At 38.9% G+C, this 26,754-nt stretch overlaps 1 protein-coding gene across 2 annotated transcripts; it reads right to left on the bottom strand.

Moving 5' to 3' along the window:
• Positions 1-2,192: 2,192 nt before the first annotated feature.
• CIRSR (corepressor of RBPJ and splicing regulator) lies at positions 2,193-26,745 on the bottom strand. Of its 2 annotated transcripts, XM_075028422.1 has the most exons (11): positions 26,585-26,719; positions 26,054-26,245; positions 25,638-25,732; positions 25,026-25,099; positions 23,809-23,822; positions 23,659-23,714; positions 23,252-23,300; positions 22,923-23,040; positions 7,067-7,173; positions 5,522-5,607; positions 2,193-3,772 (listed from the first exon to the last, which is right to left on the bottom strand). In XM_075028422.1, the coding sequence occupies exons 3-11, from the start codon at positions 25,724-25,726 to the stop codon at positions 3,046-3,048; spliced, it is 1,320 nt and encodes a 439-aa protein (XP_074884523.1). In that variant the 5' UTR covers positions 25,727-25,732; positions 26,054-26,245; positions 26,585-26,719; the 3' UTR covers positions 2,193-3,045. The 2 variants fall into 2 exon arrangements, with proteins under 2 accessions (XP_074884523.1, XP_074884522.1); XM_075028421.1 differs by lacking the exon at positions 26,054-26,245 and having other exon boundaries at positions 26,585-26,745.
• Positions 26,746-26,754: the final 9 nt, after the last annotated feature.

The raw sequence follows: 26,754 nt of genomic DNA, 5'->3' as shown, positions 1-26,754 counted from the left end.
TAAATTAGAATCAAATCGTTCTAAATCGAAATCAAATGAGGTAGCGGGAATTAATCAATGACAACATAAATAGAGAGCTTCCTTTAGGGATATTTATTGTAACGATCCAAGCAGGAACCTGATCTGGAAGTCACCTGTTTATTTACTTTCGGAACAGTAATCGTTCACGGTTCAGCGCTAGTGTTAAACGGTCGGTGCCGCAGAGCTGAAGGGCGGCCCGGGAGCCCCCTCGCCCGAGGACGGAGGCTCCCTGCCGCCCAGCTCCAGAAGAAGCCCCGGTCGCCCCGAGGGCCGCTCGGCGGAGCCGGCGGGGGCGGGAGCCCGCCCCGTCCCGTCCCGCCGCCGCCCTCAGCGCGGGGCCGAGCCCCTGGCCGGGCCCGCCGGGGCCAGGCGGCAGGAGAGCGGCCCTCGTCAGATCCGCCCGCCCGGGGCCGCCGGCCCTCCCTCGGCCCCAACTTCTCCCGCTCCGGTCCCGGGGAGCTCCGACCCCGGCGGCGGGCCGCGCCGCCGGGCCCCGTTCCCTCCCCGCCAGGCTGAGGGAGCCACCTCACGGCGCCGCCGGCCCCGGCCGCCCAGCCCCGCCGTGCGGCAAAGGGTTAACCCTATTCCGCGTCTTTTAAGTGAAAAGGGAAAAAAATAATAAAGAAAAGATGCTCTCACCGTCAATCTGTGAACCGACAGCACCTCCTACAGGGCCCCGGCGCGCTCGGCCTCGCAGCCGCGCTGAGGGCCCGCGGCGGCGGCGGCCCGGGGCGGGTGCCCTGGCGGGCAGGGGGCGGGGCGGGGCCGCGGCGCGCCGAGCCGCCCCGGGCGACGGCGCTGCTCCGCAGGGGACGCCGTGAGGGCTCTCACCGGCGTCCCGCAGCGTGGGCGGGGAAAGCCGCCGAAACGTCGCCCCAGCCACCCTTCCCCGTCTTCTTTTAACGGGGTTTTGAACCCACCGGCTTTTCCCGGCGCAAGGCTGTCAGGGCCGAGGTGGTGAAGGAGGCCCACCCCTCCCAGGGCCGCCGTGTCGGACGCCGAGGACGGCGCCTCGTACCGGTAAGGTGGCACAAACTGTCCGAAGGGGAGTACCGAGAGCGGGGAGCCTCCCCCGCCGACGCTGCACCGACCTTCCCCAAGGCTGTCGGGGCGGCACCGAAAGCAGGAAAGGTCTCGCAAGGATGGGCGTTTTGTTTCAAAGCTCTTCAACAGGTAGTCTGTGAGACAGATGCATCCGAAATGTCATTATTCTTCTGCTTTAATTTTCACTTACAATGGCCACCCGTCACAATGAACCCATCCCATGTGCCAGTCTTTTCCTGTGCCAACGGGCAAGATGTACATAGCGTACAGCGAACTACGTGCAGACAAGTAAAACGCAGAGCCTGCAAAAATGCCTAGAACTGTACATGTTGAGCCGTCCTTCCTTCTTCGGGTAGAACTCAGTTCATTGCAGCTGGCAGATTCCTGTGCCGCGCGCACAACGATCAGACCGACCTGCAAGCAGGAGACCTTTCTTTGGAGTAGAGGCACCTTCCAGTACTTACTGGTTATTCCTCGTATCCTCGTGACATGAAAACGTTCTACCAGAAGATGCCTTTTGCCCTGTCACAGTACTCTGGCCTCTCTTACACAGAGGGATAATGAATTCTTCACAAGAGGTTTTGTCTAGATTGTTCATACGGGCGTTTTGGCAGTCTCCTCCCATTCTTTCTAAATCAGAGCTTCCACATACACATTAACACAGGGCCTGACTCTACTGAATTGTGCACGCCCTTTAACTCCCAGCTACTTCAGCAAGAACGCCTGGAGCAACCTAATGCAAGCGCATTTAAAGGAAGAAGGTGACATCCCTTAATGGCTCGCCCTTTCAAACTCATTCACATGCACTTAAAAGATAAGCCAGGTCACTTCCACTATATATTATACTCTGTGTGATACTGAAAAACTTCTGAGTGACCGTTTTAAGAAGCAGAAGTGGACTGGTAATAAAAGATAGTCCCATTTGCCCTCTGAGTGAGGAGGGGAAGAAAGTTGCTTGCCAGAATACCGAGTACGGTGATGCCTTTTCACCTGACCACTAACCAGTGTGGTTCCACCTGCCACCCTGAAGTGGCAGAGAAGTGTTTCCTTTGCAATAAAAACCTGGTGAAGTGTTGCCTTGTGCACTGCTGCTGATTCGGAACTCTGGAGAAGAAGGCAATTCTGACTGTTTTTAAAGAATAAGATATTTTATTATGGAAGTTCATCTTCATAACAATGTGTGCAGAAAATGACTGACAATCATTAAAAAACCAAAATGTTTGTTTCATGAAAACAAAAGGATGACTATTTACACTAACTTTATACCACAAACAATGAAATACCTGAAACAGTTGAGGCAGTAAATATTCTTTTCATGTCTTGAGAGATTATTGAACAATAACTTGACATTGTACTGACACATACCAACAGGGGTTCAAGATGTTTAGATAGCCCTGACCAAGCTGTACACTGCAGGAGGTCAAAAAATGTTGGCTAGACACTTAAGTGAACTATGTCTCTCTGTTGTTTTAACTCATAAAATTGATCTCTTACAGGGAACTTTAGGAAAAATGCTTCAGTATGAAAAAAAACCCCTCTACAATACAATGTTTTGATATCTGAAGCTGTGATTTTATCCAGAACTATCTCAAACGTTTGTTAGCATTTAGCATATCCCAGGACTCTTCCCAAATTACTCTGTTTCCCCTCACAGTTGCATCTAAACAGAAATGATCATTGACAAAACCAAGAATATTACACGCTGCTCTGAAGTATTTTAAAACCCTAAAATCAGGTCTATGAATTACTGCATGTCTACAAGAGGTATTTGCCAACAAGTATATTTATACAGTAAGAAAAATACCATAACATTTATACCTAATTTACAAATATTCCAACATTATAGAAATGACGCTGTTGGCTTTATGTAAGAAATGCTAGTTACAGAGGTTGGAAAATGAACAGCAATACATAATTGAGCCCTTGTTAAAGGTATTCATCAAAACCCAGAGACATTCTTGTTTGCACCTGTCCCCTATACTATCTGGGTTTTTTCTTCTCTCTGCTTCTGCTCCTACTGCGTCTGCTCCTTTCTCTGTGTTCCACTTTACGGCACTTGTCCCCATAGCTCCCTCTGCATTTTTTCTTCTCTCTGTGCACATCCGTGCCGGGGCTTCTGGTTTCATTTTTCCTGTGCCGCTCTTCACCAGGGCTTTGACTTGGACTTTTTCTTACTTGCCTTTGCCTGGAACTGCTGTGACTTGTGCAAGGGCTTCTCCTGCTCCCCTCATCCATGCTTTGGCTTCTACTATCCCTGTCCTTTCTTTCAGTCTCTCTCTTGTTGGTGGTATGGTATCTGCTTTTGGACTTTCTTTCCCCCTCACAGGAGCTCCATTTGTTGTTCTCCGTAGAACTATCTCGCTTTAAAAGTCTGTACTTCTCCCTATCTTTGTCCTTGTTACCGTGACTACTGGAGAGATCTTCATAAAGTTTTTCCTTCCTAGTCTTTGCCTTTCCTTCTGAATCGCTGCTGCTGCTAGCCTCTGAAAACTTGTCTTTTTTTCTTTTCTTAGAATACATCTTCTTTTGTGCTGCTTTATCTCTGCTGTCAGTCTCGCTATCACTGCTGCTTACTGAAGTCTCACTGGAGGATGAGGAAGAGGATCTCATCTTATGTTTCTTGTGTTTACTTTTGCTTTTCTTCTTTTGCTGCTTTTTCTTCTTTCTGTCTTTCTTTTTCTTTTTCTTCTCCAGACGATCCAACTTCCTTTTATTTTCAAAATAGAAGAGTAGCGCAATCAGCTGTGTTAAGATATTCTAAACTACAAAGTCATCGTCTTTTAAAGTTCATTACTTGTGATGACCTACACAGTAAATAACACTATTTTCCATAAAAACATGCTGAATTCCTCTCCTCTTTCAGCAAAGTATTATTTTTAAACTTCTAACCTGACGTTAACCATAGTAAGAATCCTCATGTAATCCACAGCTGCTCCCTCAAAACAGGAGGAATATGATTTTTAATTCTTTAATTTTAAAAAACGCTTAAATTTTAAAAAGTAAGATATGTCAATTTTGGCCTTGTAATTAGGAATAAATACATTCAGCAGTGCTTTTTTTTCCTTGTCAGCCTGCTCTGGAGACTTTGCAAAATCATTGCTGCTTTTGTTTGTGCATTTTTATAAGAGATTTTGAAAATGAAAAAAACGCAATTAGCATTCACTTTCTATTAATGATGGAAACTGAGACTCTAAAGCCTACATCTCTGAGTTCTCCAGGCAAATAATATGGATATTTTCAATAACCTCTTCTGTCACAACTAGAAATTTACATTTTCTAGCTGTTAAGTACAATATTCCATCATGCACATGCATTCACTGCTATTTGACTGCTTTCACCTAGTTTTTATTTGCTTTCTGTATTTATTCTTCTCAAAAAATCGGTGACTGAATAGTGAAACTACTTTCAGTGTATTAAAAAAAAATGCCTTCAGACTAGTAAAATCTAAATTACCCAAATATTTACTGAACTTCAACTTTCAAAATATAAAGTATTGAAATTTCATTGTGTTGGGCCAGCTGAAGTTCAAGCAAAATACCATTTTAAATTACTCAAACTACATACACATTCCTTACTTAAAAGGAACATAAAATATGCCACCTATTTTCAGAGAATTATTTATTATATATGCGAATACCACATGTACCTACCTACTCATGTGCCTGCTTAGCCATTCACCTTTCTCCCCTCCTCCCACTCCCCATATACAGAACATCCTTTAACCAAAAAGGCCGTTTTAACTGTATGGGCCATTTAGGCCGTATGGGACCTACCAGGCAGTAGTTAGTATTTTTCACTTTAAGCATTTTCAGGTTATTTCAAGATAACGTTGCAAATTAACAGAGACAAAAAATGTAAGTCATCTGACACGTGCAATCAGTAGGATAGAAGCAAAGAACCAAAACCTCATTAACTTTCTATTGGAACTACAAAACCACGGGGAGCTCCCACTGCTGGAGCAGCAAACTGTAAACCCTGATCCGAGTGCAGCGTGGAGCTAGGCTAACCTTGGCCCTGGGGTGCAATGTCAGTTTAGCCTCACAGGAGAAGGTAACAAACTTTGCCAAATTGTAAACCAGTAAACAAGAACACAGAATTTTTAATCCGGGAAGAACATACTGTAAACAATGGAGTGCAAAATAATATTTTAAAATAGCAACTGACAGCATCTTCAGTGAGCCAATCATTATTATTTCCGTATCCCAGTTAAATTGGTAATGAGCCACAGTGCAAATGCATGGCAGCTAGATTAGAACAGCCAGATTAAAACAAAACAACCGGATTAAAAAAACCATGCTGCATAATGCCATTTGTGGTCAAGCGTATGTTAAACTAAGCTGATTTTCTTCTGTACTGATGGTACTAAATTCTGCAATGGCATAGAAGAGTTACAGGGACAATCATGGAGTCCAAACTATTGGTGATACAGATCCCCTCCACTAGGTACCACACTTACCTTAGAAGTTTCTGTTTTTGTTTGGTTGACAGTGATTTTAAAAATTCAACTTCTGGATCATCATCTCCTTCACTTGCAACAAATTCCTAGGAAAATGTGATAAGACATTAAGTTTTTATATATAAAAACAATCTCTTTATTCAGACTTCTGTATTAAAAGTGACGCCTCTATGTACCTTATTTTTGCACAGGTACAAATATATTTGTATTACTAAGTCAGCTTAAGACTCTTTGGAAAGAGCAGCAACCTCGCTACTAAGTGAACTCCCTTGCCGCTTCTGTCTCAAAGCTGAGTAGGTGTTATAATGTGGGGGTTATACAACAGGAGTTATTAGTAACATATGAAAAAATCACTGCTAGGGAAAGAAACATTTCTGAAATAGTTAATAAAAATGAGCCAATTTTGGAGCCCACATGATTCCCCAGGATAAGTCACTCCATTGTTATCATGCTTGGATGAATAGGTAAGATGCTAGTCCTGCTCAAACCCAGAGTAATTTAAGCAAATTACTTTTCTGTCTCGGTTTAGTCATTAGGAAAACGGGTATTAACACGTCTACCTCACTGTTGTGTTATTAGTCTTTAAATGTTCATAAAATGTTCTAGCAATGCAAAATACTGTAATCATATAATCTACATACAGTAACGCAATCAGCAAAGCATAGCTACTTTGAAGACCCTGAATTCTTCAAATTATGTGCATCTGGTACACTACAATTCTCCACTGTGATGTTTTTAATTTTAGCCACACTCAGGAGGGGAAAGAGGAAATAAAGATTAAAAAGCTCTTCCAAAAAAACCCCACCACACCTAACATAAACCAAACATACTGATATCACTGTGATACATTTGACAGTGCCCGTACGCTACATTTTTCTGGGGTACATAGCTTTTTTCAATGGAAAGGTATATTCATCTGTGGAGACAGAATGAATTGTTGATTTTCTCAAGATTTCAACAGCTGAGGGCTGTTGTCCCCTCTCTACTAGTGGTTCGACTATCCTGCCATATGAACAAAGGTTATTTCATGGTGCCCAAAGAGCGTATATGAATTTTTCACTTTACATTTTTATTAAAGCACCTCAATTAGAAATATAGCCTGTGCAGTCTATGTAAAGACAATTAAACATATTCACTCCCAGAAATAATAAACGTAACAATGGTCAATCAAGTAAAAAAAACTTCAGATACAGCATTCCTGGCAGTAATTATTTGTGCATACTTCCTCAAACTTCATCCAAAGGCTAGCATTACATCAGAAGTAAGTGGCAAAACCCCTAACCATCCCCTTTATGAAAAATCCAATTTCTAGTCATGCAGAGGAGAGATTTAATTTATTATATGTGGTTTTAAAATAAGGAATTTATGATTCACCATTCTGACTAAAACAAAGCTGGAAAACAGTAAGTTTTGGACATTTTTCTACTGGTATAGCTATTCAGCTTTCCTATGGATATGCATATTTGAAAACATTAAGTAGCAATTCACAAGCAATCACATTTAGATTTATAGACATTTTCAGCTTACTGGTAAAAAGATCATTACCTGTGATGGATCATTTGCGGTCAAGTTTCTCCCCAGTACATTTTGTTTCAGTGCAAACCCACTGTTTCTCATCTCCGCTATTAGCTCCGAGGGGTGCATTGATGGCCCTGTTCACAAAAATCACAGTTTGAATGTATCATTTATATCTCTCTACCTTTTTTGGACTCCACAGTAGGAATTCAGCTGAAGCTTTGTTAAGTAAAATCACAGCTAAATCAACTCAATAATCTTCTGCTGAGCAAATAATCAGATATGATTTTCTAAAACAGCAGTCTGGAGATTCAGAATAGAAAATAATTGCATTTTTCTTTAAGTACAAGGGGATTCTCTTATGTAACTTTGTCATGTTGAAAACAATATATTTAGGTAAGTCTAGTAATATATTTTTGTTATAGTAAAAAAGCATGGGAAACCTAAAGAAAGCACATTAAATAAGACTTTTAGGTGCCTCTGCTCCCCCAAAACAATGGGAAAACGCACTTCTAATATGTCACTAATAAGGCATTTTTCATAATGACACAAATTTTTCAACTTAAACGTAGAAAGTAACCATTATTAGAAACTCAGTATACATATGGAAAATAAATAAATACATGAAAAAATTATCTATGTCCTTACTTATTCCAGGCACCCCCCAAATATGCCGGGTCTCTAGGCTGTTACCTCCTCAGAGATTTCTGTTTTATCAGCTTAAAAAATACACTACATATTGCATTAGGGTAGGTGTTTGGGGCTAGGTATATGTTATCTTTCTTCGCAAACATCTAACAAGGAACAAAATACGGAATGTATTTTGAATCATTCAGAGTTGACTGCATAATTTATAAACCCTGTAACTCACTCTTTTGCTTTAATTGAATACCTGTGATCATCAGAACCTCACATACTTGTCTGATTAGGTACTTTTTCTTCACCCTAAACATACAGTCTTTTGTTAGGTCATTTTCAGTAAATTTCCTTACCAGTTCATTCACTAACCTTACTGTCCATGAATTACCACTGTGTAAGGTAAATCTAAATTATAAGGAAGGTAAAACAAGAGCATGGAGCACATGATTACTATTACTTCAGTAAACTAACTGTAAATGGTAAGATTACTAGTCTTGTGAAACATACTGATCCTCCTTTGTGGTTTTAAGAGTTTCCTAGTTGTGGAGATGGACAAAACTCAGAGATTTTTAACAGAAAAATATGGAAAGTAAAGGGAGATTTTTACTATGGAAAATATATGGAAAGTAAAATAGCACTTTCTCAAAAAACTATCAACTACTTCTTATACAGATATAATGGATATCTGGATAATACACTGCTTACAGAAACAAACAGGCCTATATGTAAAGCAGGAAGGAAGAAGATAAAACTTTGAAAATGGTTTAAGGAGCCCTTGCATTACTGAATTTCTTTTCACAAGTTCCTTATTTTGCCAGTCAAAAGGATTTTCTAATGAGATACCTTTTATTCTTTCCTGAAGTTTACATTTTTATTAAGCAGGGGGTTATCCCCTGCCCCTCCCATGTATTTTACCAAAAGTGCTTTTTCTTTTTACGTGTTATGGTGTAATTGTAAGGTCACTGATAGTTAATGAATGTATACGGGCTCCAGTGTCTACATTTTTGCTTATTTCAAATTTAAAACCTTGCTTTGCTTGCTGAAATGTACTCTGGCTGGAACAGAAACTGACATTAGACAGAAACCTAACAACAGAATTTGGTACCAGTTGATGTCTTGATCTGAAAAGGCCACATAAACCAGCCATGCAGTTCAGCCAAATACCCTGTATGAGGAAGCTGAATGGAGACAAAGTGTAGAGTCATGAAAGAAGATTTCACCATGCCAAAGAAACCAAAACATTTGACCAGACTGAAGCCTGGAATACCCCTGTTATTCAAAGGCAGTAAGAGTCGCTGCCTAACAAAGTAACCTAACTAACTTACCAGGTGTTCCCCCTTCAGTGTCACAGCATTGTACACATTTTGGTGTGTACTGGATACCTAATTATTCTCATTAGCATGATTAGACAAATAGAGGAGTATAACTTGTCCAAATCTATACAGGAGATCTGCAAAAGAACTAAGACAGAAGCCCTAACTTTGTCGTTCCACAGGAGGACTATGGGCAGAATCGACCAGAAAGGTATGAAGGCATATTGGCCTTCAAAAGCACAGTTCAGAAGTATTTTCTAGAAACAAATCTTTTAGGCATTCTTTGTACATAACACTGGAAAGAGGAAAGCAAAATAATTTCCTCTTTTACATAAAAAGCTTATAATGAACGCACAGTACGATTGATTTTTGTGCATTTGTGCCCAATGGATGTCAGTTGTGCTCTAACACAGAGATCCACACGAGTGAACAAGAGACCTGTCAGAGTGGCTGCTCAAGCTGGGATCCAACACACAACCACATGCAAACTTTGGAGTTAGCTTCCACGTGCTTTTTAGAGATTAAATCAGCACTAGGTTTAAAAAACAAAAACACAGGTATGCTTAGAAGGAAAGCAAGCCAGGCTAAAAATAAATTTAGGAGACTTCTGTTTCCTTGTTTATTCATGACATCAAAGAGACATTCATAGCTCCATCTACAACATTTTAGTCGCAACACGGTATTACCATGACAAGGACAGTTAACAAATCACTGTTATTTCTGTTTTGTGGATGTATACAAGCTACATCAAATGCACCTACAGAACCTTGAGACTAAAATGGTTTATGAAATAAATGATTCATGTTTTGGTCTCCCTTTAATTGTGAGGGAAACAGTAATTTAGGCTCAGCCTAGCTTGTGAGGAGATGCAAGAACCTCCATGAAGCTTTATTACATACATTATTTTTACCGCAACTAAAGGTTTTAGAAAACACTAGGAAATGAGATTCAGAAAATAAACCAACGCCATAAATGGAAGTAGAGTCAAAACACAGCCCTATTTCACAACCCTTCTGTGTGCAGACCCCAGCCAGGTACGACATAAGCACGCTGTCCACTATGGTTGATTACAGAGGACTCTCTTGCACCATGTGATCTTCGCAGTTTAAAAGACATTAACATTTTTGAGGGAACGACACAGGTGAACCTCCTCACACTTTTTTTCTGAACAGCTGATGCCACTGAACTTCTCAGAAGTTCTGCTGCCCAACAACAGCAAGACCACATCACTACCTTTGTTCAGGTAGCAATGCTAGACCACAGTAGGGAAAAAGAAATATCTGATCTGGGAAGTCTAAAGAGACTGGTTTTTATCTGGTTACAAGCTCAGGCTAAGAAGTTCAATTAAGACATTATATTTGACAATGGCCACACAACTTAATAGCAAACCTCTATTACTATCTACTTTCTGCAACACAACAATGAGAATCAAGAAAAATTTTTATTCTCCTAATTAAACTCCTTTACTTGGAATCAAAGGAATCAAGTGCTTGGTGACTTTCTTTTCCCATCCATGCCTCAACAGACTGCTTTTGATTTATGCTTTAATGACTTTGATAAGCAGATCTGATTTTCTTTGAAATATCAGTGACAGGTTGAGGTTTCCCAGGATTCCTGGGCACAGTTATTTTATGTGACAGCATTGACGGTTGTAACACACTTCTTTTTGGGCTGCTTCTTCACAGAGTCTTAAAAGATGTAGGTGCCTAAATGTGTGAGCAAAAAATCACATTCCCATTTCCACACTATAAAATTAAGTAGGGGATTTCTCCTGGCTAATACAAATGAGTGAGACAAAAACTCTAAAAGAAATCCCAAACACTGAACCTCACTTAACAGAGATTTGAAAAACTCAACTTCTCAGAAGTGTCTTTGGCTTCCTTATTTAGGAGCTAAAGCTTAAATTTTGGAGCCACCAGTATACTGGCTGGTAGAGCACCTCTTCCTTTGTTTGTTATGAATTGATTGTGGAGTCCTGCTTGGTGGAGACACAACTCTGCCCAGGGTGATCAAACTTGGTTTGCCTGGTAAGCCAAAGAGGTAAATCTTTTCACCCTGTCTTTGGCTTATGACTACATTTATGTCATCACCCTCCAAGATCTTCAGACAAAACAGTACTAATATACTTGATAGCCATATAACTTCATCTGGTTAAGTTCCAATTAAGTCATAAACTGTAAAACAGATTGTAAGATTGAGCTGAGAGGCTCTCAGTTGGCTAAAATCTTGGGAACTGATGTTAGCTAAGTATTCTTGAACAGCACCCATCAACTTGCAAAAAAATCACTCCTACATCAGGCATAGAAAAATACTTTGTGTACTATGATGTCCTCATATATGCATTCCTGATGGACTTGTGAGACAGTCTGTGAAGAAGCTACCTGTCTGAACTCATGCAGGTGAAAACACCTAGAGATGACACTTACGCCATGAGTTGAGAGAATGTTAGATACAAGAATCCTGTAAAAATAGCTGATTGCTACAATTTCTGACTAGTCTCTCAACATTCTTCCATCAACAAACTAAAAATAAGTTCAAAGTTACAATGTTTCATCATCTGTTTCTTATTCTTTCTGAAACAAGTCAAATACAGTACCTTGCTATTTTTGAATATGATTGTCAAGCTTATTTTCTGGAATTTACATTTTGATAGGGAAAAAAAGAAAAGAAAAAAAACCTTTAAAACTTTTCCAGATGACACTTGTTTAAAACTAAAACATTTAGCTGCTTTAAAATTAATTCAGAGTCTCAGAAAAGCTTTTTACCATATAGTGAAACTAATTGCATGCTGATATCATACTTATTTTTATGCATTAAGACAACTGACAACTTGGTAAGTTTTCTACAGCTACTTAAAATTATATTAAGAGCTTGCACAAAAGAGGCTCCATAGTTAAGGACCCACCAAAGGGTTTTTAAAATATTTTTTCATGGCCTTTATAATTCTCAAGAAATAGTGTTGTCAGGCAAATAGGCTACAGTTTCTTCCTGCTTCTTACTTCCCATAGAAGTTCTTGCTGTGTTCATTCTCTGTTATCTTCTGTTTAAGATACTATTTAAGGAAAAAATCCAGATAGCTCAGTTGACTCAGAGTTGTGACACAAAATCTGGAAACTCAAACCATTCAATGAAGCATGAAGGGAAAGATTTTACTTTTCACAAAGTACAACCTGAGTGCAACCTTAGCTTGACAGCTGTTGGTGCATCTTTATAATATTTGTATAATTAAATAAACAGAAGAGCTGTAAACAGAATTTTTCTGAAGCCTATATGAGCATCAATTATACTGGATTGCAAAAGGATATCACACTAGGATTTCTACAACATATTGTAAATTTGCTTTTTTGTAACAAAGAGCACTCCAATTTCTTATCACGCTTAACTGAGATAAATTTTACAGAATCAGTTTTGCTTCTATTAAACAACCAGGGAAGGAAATATAATTCTGGATTTCAGTTACTTAAATGCCTAGCTTACAGCAAGCTCTCCCACCCCGCATTACTACCCCCACTCCCATCCCAGAAACAAGAGAAACCTATAGCTGCAATTAATTTTCAATTCTGTCTGTACTTCTCTTGAAGCTACAAATGCAGAGTGTATTATAACACTCTGTTGTTGCCAGAATGTTTCCTCCAAGGGGCATGGGCCCAGGACTCTTAGGAGAACAATGCTCACCGTAACACACCATCTAGCAGGCCTCCATTAAAATGTCTAAAGCACATTTTTCAAATTATCCAATATTAGAGAACAGTATGCTAAAACCTCTTTTCATAACGACTGTGATTAAATACCACTTTTTCTGCAACAGTTTCAGTGGCAGTAAGGACAGACCGTAATGTTATGATTGCCAGCCTCACCAAAAATAGCAGTTTTACTTCTATCTACTCATGATGCATAGGCTTGACAGTATCTGCTCAATTTATTGATAAAAGCTTTCACTGCTGTCACCAGTGCAGATGAGCAAACTGAATTATTCTTTTGCAATCAATTAAGTTTTAAATGGATTTTTATTGTGGAATACACGTGGAAAGCAAAGAGATAAGAAGCAGTAATAGTGTAACCACTATTCCCGCCTGTGGCTGGGCAAATTACAGTAACCAGTTGTACTTAGGTAGTGGGTGCAGTTATGTATTGCTATGAAATGGACTACTCAGTGTAAAAGTTACTGAAAAAGGCAGTAGATTCTTCATGGTGTCATTTTAATTACAACTTTTTTACCTTTATTTTAACTCATGCTTATTTTGTGTACCATCAAAACAGAATATTTAGAATAGGGCTTTTTGAGAGCTTCCCCTTCCTGAGAATGTGTTCTGGTGTGGGACATCTTTTAGTTTACAGATGTGATCATTTTAATCTAAAAATATCACCATCATTATACTATCAGACTTCTGACTTGGTAATAGAGAGATAATTTACATGAACATAAATGTAAACAAAGCACACTGGCATATCTGCTATCAATTTGTCAGTATACGTCACACTCAGTATACTCCACTCTACCACATTTAAAAATTAATTTATGAATCAAGGACAAGATACTTTCAAGGCTTAGCCTTTATTTCTACCTAATTTTTGTTAACAAAGTAGGCCTAAAGCATGTTGCCTTCATTCCTTCTTACATGCATCTTGGACAACATGAGGCCATAACTCTTCCAAATTGATATTTGATTTTCTATGTAACAGTGATACTGAAGCCACGCTCTGCTGTTGAAAAATAAATAAGTAAATACTCCAAGGAGCATGCAAACAGCTCTTTCTCATTAACTAGGTTTTAGGAAACCACTCTGCTTGTGGGTTTTAGTTTAGCACACAATCACATGAAGAATGAATATACTCTGAATTCAGAATGCTGCCTTCTCTGGGTGGCAGCAAAGGCATAACATATGATACAAGGCTTTTTAGGTTTTACTTTATAAGAGGAACTAACTATAAAATTAGCATAGACAGTTTTGTCAATACATCCATATACTTTTTTTGTGCTGTCCACAAAGTTTCATATGTAGTTGGTTTTTTTAATGGCTTAAAAGGAAATTGAACAAAAATAGAAAAAAATTACAGACTGAGCCTAACCACACTGTATCGTCCGTGAACTTTTATTGTGGTTGTGACACAAGTAAGAGCAGTCACTTATTTATCTAATGGACAAAAAGTTATTATCAAAATTATGTGATCATGATCCTGGTCATGAAGAACGTAGCAAATTTATGCTGCCTCTAATAATTCAGAATTGATTATTTTTTACTAATAATTTTTTCATTTATTTCAGAGATGACTGCATTCAGACCATATCTACACTTCAAAGCAACTGCTGCTGTTGGCATTGAGAGAAATCAATGAATAAAATAACTGGCTTTTAATTAGCTCTTCTTCAGAGGGTCTGCAGTTAACTGAATTTAACAATTCAGCACAGAATTTCAGTATAATTTGCTGTGCTTTTGTCATAGGGTACTTCAGAGAATCCTGAGTTTTCTTTTTACTTTTTTTTGAGTAGTAGAAACCATTTAACATTATCAGACTGCTATAGGAATCCGTATTTATTGCCTAAATGCCAAGCACAAGACTTTTAATAGAAATCTGTATTTTATGCATTCACACCAAATACAGAGGCTTCTGAAACATAAATGGAGGATTATTCTAAAATGTGACAGTTCTTAAACTATGTGAAGATTTAGTTAAGGTTCCTACTGTTCACAATCAAAGGCCTCAGCTGCAGATCATAAAGGAAGGTTTCATACACTGTATGTTTCTACAGGTGACCATTCATACAAATATTCACAGTTAACATATTCAAATACTTTTTCTTTGTTATTATAGATTCAAGAGAACACTTAAATCAATTCCTGCATTCCTGATACAATGCAGATTTTTATCTGTTGGGAAACAAAAAAGTACCATATTTGTCACTGAAAAAAATGCAGTGAGATACTGACATAACACAGACATAGATTTCCTTTCTTCCTGTCTCCATGTGACTGATAATTTCAACAATTACTGTGGAAAGGAATTTCACCCAAAAGCTACAGATCAGTTGAACACACTAAGTGATAGCCTGATGGAAACCACAACCACAAGTAGTTTTACGGCACCCAGGCAATGAAAAGAGAGGGCACAAACTCTAGGAGTTGATAATGAGTCTTTAGAAGGCTGCATTTGCATAGACATACCTTAAGTTTCTTTATCTTTGTAGACGATAAGACACTAGATACATACACATGTTGCTCCATTACATTTTTACCATTATTTGCCTGAATTTTCCACAACATGCTAATCACTTTACAGTACTCTTTCTTCTCAGTAATTTCACTGGATGGATCACATATGGAGCCAGTCAGCTGTAAAACATTCAAAGTAGTCCATAGCAGAGAAGGATGCCCAGCGCTCTCCAGGCTTCGGTTTCATAGGCCAAGAGCATAAGAACCATTTTTAGTCTTAGCATCCAACTTCTTCTAAGTACTCCATTCATAAAATTACCTCCCCATTTGAGGCACTAGCCTTATTTCTTAAGGTAGCAATACCTTTCTTCACAAGATAGTAATAGATTCCTAGTAGGTTATTTGTTCTAAAAACATACGATAAAAGTTGTAAGCATTTAAGGTTTCCTAGTTTTTTAGCAATCCCCTCCCTCACTGAATAAGACAGGTTGCTTGGCAGAAGTGGGGGGGTGGGGGGTGGGAGGTATTTAGTTTGTCCTAACTTTACCTGACCAAGAAAGCTGCAGGCAATTTTGAAGTGGAATAACAGTATTACTTCAAAATATTTTGCACAGAAAACCTACCAGTTGCTGCTAGTAAAGTCAAAGGCTTTTCAGGCTTCAGCAATAAAGCACTGAAAAGCACAAAAATCAACAGATGCTAGTGGTTAATGATAAAAAAGGATTGTAAAAACAGGCAAACTTTTAGACACTAGTGACCTGGGTTTTTTTTACTGGTATATATTACATATTTTATACATGCATATATACACAGTGACACACAAAGTCAGAACCACAACTGATGTTTTCATCTTGTCTGAACTTTGGAAGTTAGGATTTTATCAGTAAAAACCCCTGTAAATCAGTTTAGCCCAAAGAAGCATTTTGATTGCCTAATTTAGCTTTGTAAAGAAGTAAATCTTATAAGTTGGTCTCTGTAAGCCTCACAGCTGGAACATTCTAACACTACTTTGCAGTTTCCAGTGATCAAAGTAAGTTACTCTATATCTAAAACTAAGAATTTCATAATGGAAATAATGCAACACCAGGGGGTGCAGTTATCATGAAATAATTACACTCCTGGGAGATTACAGACAAGGCTGTACCCCAGGGGTGTGATTATCCCATGATAACCACATCCACTGAAATTGCCTTATTGCAAAAATAATCTCTATTCACTGGTGAGATATTATTCAATAGGCGCTTTTTTAATGGTAAGATTATTTTTTTTTTTTGTATGAATTACCAGCTAGATTAGTAAAATGGTCCCAGAAGCAAAATAACTAAGCCACCATGCCTAAATTAAGGTACCAATTGTAATTATTTTTGTTTGCTGGAGCGCTGTAGTGTATGTCACATCTTGAAAGACAGCAGTCTTTCAGGTCTGTGCCACAAACATGCTTTCGCCCTGCAGCAGTTCCACTAGAGTAAACTGAAGTCCATGACTGGTCTTTGCATACAAGATATTCAACACTGAATCCAAAACAGCAATTCCCAATCAGTTTATGTGCAAAGAGGAAGATTACAATGCAGTCTTCACGTAAGATTCAAAGACAAGCGTCCTTCTGCTGAAATAAGAGAATCACAGTTTATAGTTTTTATGGGAAAGAAAAAGCCTATATTGGTGGTTATTTTATGATGTGAAAGAAAATGTACATAGGTGATCAATAACTCTTCTTTTTCCTCACAGAGAAACAGAGCAGGAACTTTAGATAATGCAACTATCAGACAAAGGAGTTTCATTTTCATTCATTTGAACTCAAACATTTCTTCTGAGGCTGAAAAAATAGTCTGAGTCCAAATAAGACATTTTGTTTTACTCCCTCTCTGAAGCAGGAAGAAATCAGAACAAAACACACACTGAACTTGTATCAAGTGCTCTTGAATTCGGTTCCTGCATTACTTAAATTTTTTTTCATTCAAATAAGGAGTCTACATTCTACTGAAACTTATCAGTTTGGGCATTAAAAAAAAAAAACAAAACACCACAAAACATTACCCCTTGGGCTTTTATTAAATTGAAGTCACCATTCAGCTAAGACCTTTGAAGGCCCATTTTTTTGGAGGAAGAAAGGGAAGGATGGGGAAAGGCTGCTTTTGCTGGTTTTAACTCAATAACTTGGTTATGCTAATAAATCAATTTTTTTACCCGCATTTTCTGTCAAAAGGTTTTGCTTTTGACCAAGGAGAAAGATGAAAATGTCCCTCCAATTAGGTAAGTGCCAATCCTTTATACGTGCATAAAGATTTGTTAGCAATACTGTGGTTATCACTGTTTGTACTGGTTTTGGCTGGGATAGAGTTAATTTTCTTCATAGTAGCTGCTATGGAGCTATGTTTTGGGTTTGTGACCAAAACAGTGTTGATAATGCTGGAAAGTTTTTGTTACTGCTGAGCAGTGCTTACACAGACCCAAGGCCTTTTCTGCTTCTCACCCCACCACACCAGCAAGGAGGCTGGGGGTGCACAAGAAGTTGGGAGGGGACCCAGATGGGACAGCTGACCCCAGCTGACCGAAGGGATATGCCAGACCACATGACATCATGCTCACCAATAAAAGCCAGGGGAAGAAGGAGGAAGCGGGGATGTCCAGAGTTATGGTGTTTGTCTTCCCAAGTAACTGTTAGACATGATGGAGCCCTGCTTTCCTGGAGATGGCTGAACACCTGCCTGCTGCTGGGAAGTCGTTAATGAATTCCTGATTTTGCTTTGCTTGTGCATGGAGCTTTTGCTTTACCTACTAAACTATCTTTATCTCAACCTATGAGTTTTCTCACCTTTACCCTTCCAATTCTCTCCCCCATCCCACCAGGGTGGAGTGAGCGAGCACTGTGTGGGGCTGAGCTGCCTACCTGGACTAAACCACCCTGTCTCCTTTCCAGGTTAATTAACCCTGTTCAGTAGCGTTCCTGAGAGCAGCTACCCTTCCACACTAGATATTTCTAAAGACTTCAAAGTTATTACATGATGGAATTCAGTCATGAGTCTAATTAGTATGTAATAAACTTCTGTGGTTCCTGAACTTGTATGTATGAGATGTTTCAGTCCTTCTTTACAACAGAGCATCTGAAGTTTCTCCCATTATTGTTCTCTGGTTAGAAACACGTTTGGGTAAATGCATGAAGACAGCAGTGAACAAAAAGTCACCTATTTTCCTGTGTGTTAAGTGTGCTTCTCTAAAGCAAAAGAACAACAACGTTCATAAGAACAAGGCCTGTTAAAAGTCTCCTACAGGGAACCCAGAGCATTTCTTAAAAGCTCCTTCTGCAGAAATTAGTAATGCCAATGTCCTTAGAATATCAGATTCAGAACCATGAGGCCAAGGGTTCCCAAGCACCGATTGCTTAGAGATTCATTACCAGCCAGGACACTTTGCAGTATATGGATTAGCATCTTCCAATGCTGTGCCGATGCATGGTATGCTCTAACAAGGGAGAGTATTTTCAAAGTTTGAAGGATCCTAACTAAATTTAGGTAGTGTAACTACCATGCACTGCCTAGAAAAAAAAAAAAAAAAAGATTGAGTTCAGTTTGCAAGAAAAGGATGTGAGATCATCTTTTATTAGGATGAAAAGACTATAAATCAGAGGAAATAAAGTGCTATCAAGTAAATCACTTCAAAGTAATAGACCTCTTTTCAAAGACTTTACAAAAAAACTCCAAAGATTTGCTCTTTAAAAAAAAAGTTTCAATGACTTATAGCCTAAATTTGGTCCTTCTAATGCAATTAATTTCATAAACTAATTGGAGTCCTGCTATATTGACTACTGTACTAAAATTTTATTCTGGTTTCACCTTTATTTATTATATCTGTATTTCCCAGATGTACCCTTTCATTTATGAGACAATTTTTATACTTCAATTTCCTGACACGCAAACTAGGAATAAGCTTTCAAAAGCTGACTTTCTACATATGGAATTACCTCTTGACCTTTAAAAGTATTATTTGCTCTAATAATTTAGCTCAACATTTTTCAACTCTTTCTTGAGAGCTGGTTGCAAACATTTTTTACACATTTAGCTATTAAAAAGCCCAGTCAAATAAATCAAATACACATTCCAGACTTGCTGTGTACTATAAGCAATCACTCCCTATCCTTGAAATCCCTATTTATTGTTCGCTTCAGAGGTGCATGTTTTCTTCTACATTCTAGAAACAAACAGACAGCTTCTGAAAATTGTTCTTTGGAGTTCAGACCTTAGAAGCCAAGTGGTTTTGTACTTTTTTTTTTTTCTTTGCCACTGACAATCACAATAAATTAAAACTCTGGACTATTTACATGTTTTTTTACTAGTTTTCTAAGCATGAGGAGACACTTATTTGTGACACATGCCAGGGGGGTGTAAGGGTGGGTGAAAAGCAATTCAAGTGCTTTTGTTTGTTTTGGTTTTTTGTTTGTTTTTTTTTTTTAAACCTAATCATCAGTTCATGAAACACAGAAAGGTTTCATAAAAAGATGGTATCATAAAAAGTCTCTGTCCCTTACAAAGAAGTATTTTCTGCAGTTCTACGCAATCTAAATAAGAACAGTCTGGCAACAGACATTTTTGCAGTACCATAAAATAATCAGAAAATAATTAGGAATTTAGTCTAGAGACATAAAACCAGCTTAGGAGTGCATGCAATTACTGATAAAGAGAAGCCGGAAGAAGCAGCAACTGAGGAGATTTGTTGTACAGAGGAACAGAAGAAGGTTCTTAGAGGTGGATACCGATTCAGCACTAGGGCTAGGAACAATCCATTAAGTAGAAGTAATGATAGGAAACAAACAGCAAAAAATAGAAATGGTCAAGACAAGATTATATTCTTGGGGGGTGTTGATCAGAACATGATAGAATTTGTCTTTTTAATGTGGCAGTGTCTTCTCAGGAAATGTAAAAACACTGGTTTACCCTCAGTGTAGGTTAATTTTACAGCGCTAACTGCAGATCTACAGCACTGTTAACAACTGGGTAGAACTCTCAGCAATGCAAAGATAATGACTTACTCCCAGCCCAGACAACACAGGACTGGTGTCAGGGTTTATTAAAAGAAAAAAAAAAATTTTTTTTAATGTGTGACATAAGGTTTAACACATGACATGGATGAATTATGAGTCTTAAGAGAATTAGTGAATTCAATAACTTGTGTTCCCACTTAACTGTAGTGCTTCATTTACATATGTGGAATTTCCAGAAGTCAAAGGAGCGTAATTTAGCTTGTTATTAGATCAGGTAAAGTTTTAGAAAAGTTGATTAAAAGATTGTATTCCTGAGGTTAGAAAAAGCAGACAACCTTTTATCTGATGATCTGATTAATTGTATTAACACTTCCTATAAGCCTTGTATCTGCTATTAAATCAAGAACTTAAAATTGTTTTAAACTTTACCTACAGTGTTTTTACACAGTTTCCCTGAAAGAAAGAGAAAGTAGCAGTACCATTACAGCTGACTATTCAAATCCAAGAACAGTGTCTTACAAATTATATATACAAACCCTGATCTGTCGCCCACCCCTACTCCCTGAAATCCTTCCTCAGCCTATTAAAAAGTCTATGCTCAGCATAGCGCACTGTCTTCCAAGTTCCAGAGTCGAAAATGAGAGGGCATTGGTGGAGTCTGAGAATATCCAAGTAGTTTTACAGCACTTTCCTTCATGCAAAATTCATCATATGTGCTAAATTCCACTCTTTAGGCTTAGAAAGACAGTTTGGAAACATCCACAGCAGTCAAATGTTGCCTATACCTAGATAGTTCAGTTAGGTTTGAAGCAAGCAGTTAGTTTTATATTGACACTGCAAAGTGTCTGTATTACACTGTTATGAATAATGAGTCCATTTTCAAGTTTGTGCAAGCACGTACAACTATTTTCCACTTTCCCAGCCAAACACTCCTAAAGTTTACCACATCATTTGAACTGGGCAGTGAGGGGGAAGTAATTTCTGCAGCACAAAAGCATATCTGACATGCAAGAGCTGCTCAGCATAATTCTATTACCCACCAAATCCTCCAAGCACAGTTTCTTCTAAGGTAAGAATGAGGGAAGAAAATAATTTAATGTTATAACCTACCAAATAGAAAGGCTGAGAATGTCAACTACAGGATGGCTAATACAATGGTATAATCACCAGACAGTGCCTAAAAGCAGAGGAGTGTAAGAGGCACTATTTCCTTTAACTTAAGGCTTCCAAGCCTCATCTCAAAGAAATGACATATCTAGGTGATCTAATTCTGAAAAGTAAGATTGTTGGTAGGCTAAATATGTAATAAAACTAAGAGCTGCTACGTAAAATAGATAACCTTAGGAAAGACAGAAGAAAACCAGATGTTATCAAGTGTGCAATTGTAATGGTATCCCTGCAAAACTGAATACACAACACGGCACATGATCTTAAAGCGCAGTACAGCAAGGCTAAAGACTCACCCATGTTACCAGGTGTTTCTTTAACGTGCCACAATTTTAAGAATCTTAGAAGTGTTACAAACTTGGGTCAACTTACAAAGTAATGTAGGCAAAAAAATTATTCAATTTGAATATTTGTATCCACTTCTTTAAACCTCATCTAACACCAAATGCTGACTTCAAGTAACAGGAAAGCTAATAGAGGGAAAAAACAATTGTAGTTCAGAAAACAACAAGAAGCCAGCTGAAAGGAAACCAGGCATTTGGAAATCTAGGTTTCAATTACTTGTCCACTTACAGAAGCACAATTATGTATATAAAAAAACCCCAAACCTCTCCTTTTTTCCAAATGATTAACAAAGATATACTGATATATTCCAGCTTTTCCAAGCAGTTTGCCTGAATCTGAACTGGGACAGTCTTTGACAATCCATTACGTTAATTTTTTTTTTGGTGACACAAATGTCATTCTGATGTAAACAACCTCATTGCAGCTTCGCAATTTTTGCCACAGATAGAATCAAAGCAACAGTCATTGAGTAATCTTTTTAAAATGTGTTACTAATTAGAAAATTAGGTCCCTGTCACTTGAAACAATTAACTTGAAGTTGCGGATCCTACATTTGGAATTGTGTTGGTTTTGGCTGGGGTAGAGTTAATTTTCTTCATAGAAGCTAGTATGGGGCTATGTTTTGGATTTGTGCTGGAAACAGTGTTGATAACACAGGGATGTTTTTGTTACTGCTAAGCAGCATTTACACAGAGTCAAGGCCTTTTCTGCTTCTCACCCCACCCCACCAGCGAGGAGGCTGGGGGGGCACAAGAAGTTGGGAGGGTACGCAGCCAGGACAGCTGACCCCAGCTGACCGAAGGGATATGCCAGACCATATGACATCATGCTCAGCATAGAAAGCTGGGGAAAGAAGAAGGGGTGGGGTGAGGGTGGGCATTTGGAGTTATGGTGTTTGTCTTCCCAAGTAACTGTTAGACATGATGGAGCCCTGCTTTCCTGGAGATGGCTGAACACCTGCCTGCCGATGGGAAGTCGTTAATGAATTCCTTGCTTTGCTTTGCTTGCATGCACAGCTTTTGCTTTGCCTGTTAAACTGTCTTTACCTCAACCCACGATTTTTCTCACTTTTACTCTTCTGATTCTCTCCCCCATCCCACTGTGAGGGGAGTGAGCGAGTGGCTGTGTGGTGCTTAGTTGCTGGCTGGGGTTAAACCACGACAGGAATAAAGAAGCATTTTCCCCATTTCATCAACTCTTTGAAATATGATAAACTTAAACCTTCTAAAGTTAACATGATGAGTTCCCCCAAAATTTCTAACCAGCACCTTTAAAAGACATTCACTGCCTACCTGAACCATCACTGGAGACTGAACTCGCGTTAATTCCAGAAAGGCCAAATAAGGGACATTCTCGATCAGTGTTTACATGACCCCACTTGTGGCATTTAATACATCTCACATTCCGCACCTAAAAGGGAAAAAAAAAAAAAAAGACGTAATTTAGTTAACAATACAGCTTAACATTTACAGAAATATCTATGTTACTAGGCGTAAGAGAAGCTTTTAAACTCACTGAGAAACAGATGATAAAATTAAGAGAGTCCATGTGAATGTTCTGCAGTTATATAGTATTTGAAATATACCCAAGACATCCACAGAGTGAAATTTATGTAACTTGCCTGGATACCAAATGGCTGATCTCTGATATTCATATCATCCTTAGCATACCTGTTACACAAACACAAAAGAAAGCAAATACTCAATTCACTATTTTTTTAAAGCCATCACATATAAAACTACCTTTTATTGTTAAGTGCACATCCGTTTCAGAGATATACTTCTGGTAAATGTTAGTTTTAACATATTTTCAAATATGGATGTAAAATTCAAACAAAAACTAAGTTGATCAAGGAAAATAGTTCCAGGTTTACAGGTTCTACTAATTAACTGCCAGGACATGACAGGATTACACAAGTGACCTGCTCAAATATAAGAGTATAAAAAAAAAAAAAAAAAGATACGAATGGTATAAAAGGTAAATAAAAAGAAAAAAAGTTTTTATTCAGATAGAACACAGACATCTTACTTTTCTCGAGGGGCAACTTTTTGCCATTCGAATTTGTATTCAGTCTCTCCTTCTTGCTATAAAACAGAAAACATGGTAAGTTTGAAAATTTTTTTTAATACATTTTAAGTAAATAGGAAGAAAACATAAAGAAATAATGCAATGAAATACCTCTTTAGCTTCCTCTTTGAATTTTCAGAAATCATGGAAAGAAAAGACACGATACATTAATTACGCATGTAAAATGCAGCTAGTGTTTAAGCTGGAGACAAAACATTTTATGGTTTATACTAATACAATACTGCAAATACTCAAAAAGTAACTTTAATTAAATAGAGTGCACTTATAAATAATTGGCCTCTACTATATGGTTACAAACCCTGTAAAACCAGAATCATCTTTTAAAACTATATTGATTTGTTATACAAGTACAAAAAACTTTAAACTCTTCTCGCAAAAGTAGCAACAATACTTAATTTTAAAATCTTCAAAAAAAGGATTTTTAAGCAAAAAATCACTACTTTAAAATTGCATTTCCTCTATTAAGGGATTACTTTAAGAGCTTTTAAAGGTAAATAACTGCAAAATTTGCTCTACAAGAATGAGCCCACCCAAGCATTTCCAAGGGTTTTCATGCAAATGGGAAAGATGCATTTGAAGGGGAATGTGTTTTCTTTTAAAGGGAATACATTTTCTTAGTTCTGCACTTATATTCAGATTTTGCTAAAATTAAGTGACTGATATGAGTATCCACCAGGTACTTAGTAACTTCTGTTTATGAATCTACTAAATACAGTCACAGTCAGACCCACCAGAGTCAGGTCAGCCAGCAGTTTTGACCACAGAATCTCAGTATTTGTTATTTATTTAACTTCCACTAATTAACTTCTTGCTTTGGTATCTCCTACGTTTGATGTGCATCAAGCTGAATTATGGGCAGAACTTTTAAGCAAAGGTGACCCTGCTATTTCTAAAAAGGAGAGTAGGCCAAAATACAGGTTTGTGTTGTCTGAGTCATTGCCTTGGTAAGGTCTAGTCCCCCCCATCCAATGGCTTTATAATTGGCTAAAGAAACACCTCTGGTCAAGGACAGAATTTCTGCTGTTGCCAGGAAAGATATTATACCTGTTTTTAACCCTTCATGTTGAACTGTTGCTTAAAAAAACCCCCAACCATTCTCAGTCTGAAAGAAATTAAAGTATTGTGAGATCAAAATTATTACATACTATGTATGCCTGCATATTGCTACAGGAAGAACTAAAAATCATACCTTCTAGCATTACCTCACTATAAGCACAATATTTTAAAATAAAAGACATTGTGCTTTTTTCTTCAGAAGGTTTTTAGCATTGCAGTACTGTCTGCTCACGATCAGGAAACCGCAGTACCTTTCTTTGCTCCAGGTGGGGCCTCATACATGAAATTAAGACCATTCTTCACACGCTCATCACCCATAAGCAATCTAAATAAAAAGGACAGAGTTTGGGGTGACAAAACAACCACATTGGTATTACTTAATAATGATACTAAAAAAGAAATGTGCGGCAGGAAATTGTTATAACAACTGGCAATTTTTCATTTGTTAATTTGAGTAACAAAAGCTGAACATCAAAAAACCAGAGAGAGTAGTCAATACTTTTGCATGCTCTGTTGTGTACCAAAAATCACACATTTCAATCACAACTGAAATGTAACTCTGTGTCTACAGAATTATTAAAGCCAGATTTCTGTGTGACCCAAATGTATCGTTATACAAGGTTACCTGCTGTTCTGTGCAATGCAACGTATTTTGAAATTAATTAGAAGACACACACAAGCCACTTTTAAAGAAGTTCTTGTGACCTCTGCTTAATCAAACACTAATTTATGAGTCGACATCCTCTCCTACTACTATGGCCAGTGGGAGACAGCATTTCAAATAATTCACAATGATATGTCATTCACTGCCGTGAAAACAAGAGACAGTAGGAAGAAGTGTGTGATTTTATGCCAGTTCTCACCTATTATCATAGGATTCCTGTTCTTTCAGATACTGTTGCATTAATTCTTCTTGTTTCTTCTTATCATATGATATTTTCTGTTCTGCCATCCATACCTAGTTAAAACAAGTAAGTTTCTGCTTTAAACAAGTACAAAAACTACTGCAAAACGTATTCATGTATCAATACTTAACTGGCTTACTCTAATGAAAATACTTAACAGGAGAAAATTCCCATCCCAATCACATAAAATATATTATTTTCATCCAGCATTTCAACAAACGAACCTCACACAAGCAGTAACTTTGATAAGCTACAACTCCAACAGCATTTAAGAACTGAAGAGATATGAGAAAGTTTAGTAATTCAAAGGGAAAAGTAGGCTCAGAAAACACCCTGGGTGTCCCACTGCCTTCCCCATAGTGACGCCTCCTCACCTAAGTCTCACCAGACCCCAAACCCCAGGTTCTCTTGGGAGCTCCTGGAACGGTACAGTTCTGGGGAAGAGACCTGGAACCAGGTCAAGGCAGGTGTGAAATACTGGGAAAGCACGAGCACATCGTGACAGGTGGGAGTTTTCTTGGACGGTGTACGGTGCCTATTTATCCAGAGAACCAGGTGTTGAAAAGCTGGAGCCAGGAAAAGGCGATAGTTATACGCACCTGTGAGCCAGTAAACCCGAAGCTTCAAGTATTTCCCAACTTTTTTCCCTGCCTCTTCCCTCCCCCAACCCGGTCCCACCACAGGAAGGCCGACATGCCCCACCCGTGCCGTTGCGGTGCCGGGACCCCGTCATCCCCACCTCCCACTCCCCGGGAGGCCGCCCGGCCCCGTCCCAGCCTCCCGGCCTCCCCCGGTGCGCAGCGGACGCGGCCGGCCGGCCGGCTGAGGGGCCGCGGCGCCTCACCTCAGACCAGCCGCCCGGCAGGGGCCACAACGACTCCCGCCGCCGGCCCGGCCCCCCTCACCTTTTTGATGTTGGACTTGGAGGCGGGGTGAAAATCCTTCTTGCACATGAAGTTGGCGAACGACTTCCCCATGGCGGCGGCGGCGGCGGCGAGGGAGCCAGCGGCCCCCGCGCTCACACGGGCCCTCGGCCGGCCGCCTCCGCCGGGCCTTCCGGGTCGGCGGGCGGGCC

The sequence above is a fragment of the Buteo buteo genome, chromosome 5 (genome assembly GCF_964188355.1).
Source record: "Buteo buteo chromosome 5, bButBut1.hap1.1, whole genome shotgun sequence".
NCBI lineage: Eukaryota > Metazoa > Chordata > Aves > Accipitriformes > Accipitridae > Buteo > Buteo buteo.
Note: the sequence above shows the minus strand (reverse complement) of the source record. Positions and strands in the feature narration are given on the sequence as shown.

Excerpts from the sequence above, each read along its gene's own strand:
- CIRSR (XM_075028421.1), bottom strand. The coding sequence starts at position 26,656 with ATGGGGAAGTCGTTCGCCAACTTCATGTGCAAGAAGGATTTTCACCCC. Across the intron at positions 23,041-23,251 it reads ATCAGCCATTTGGTATCCAG|GTGCGGAATGTGAGATGTAT; the intron begins GCAAGTTACATA and ends TTTCCCTTTTAG. Across the intron at positions 7,174-22,922 it reads AGTCTCCAGTGATGGTTCAG|GGCCATCAATGCACCCCTCG; the intron begins GTAGGCAGTGAA and ends TTTTGTGAACAG.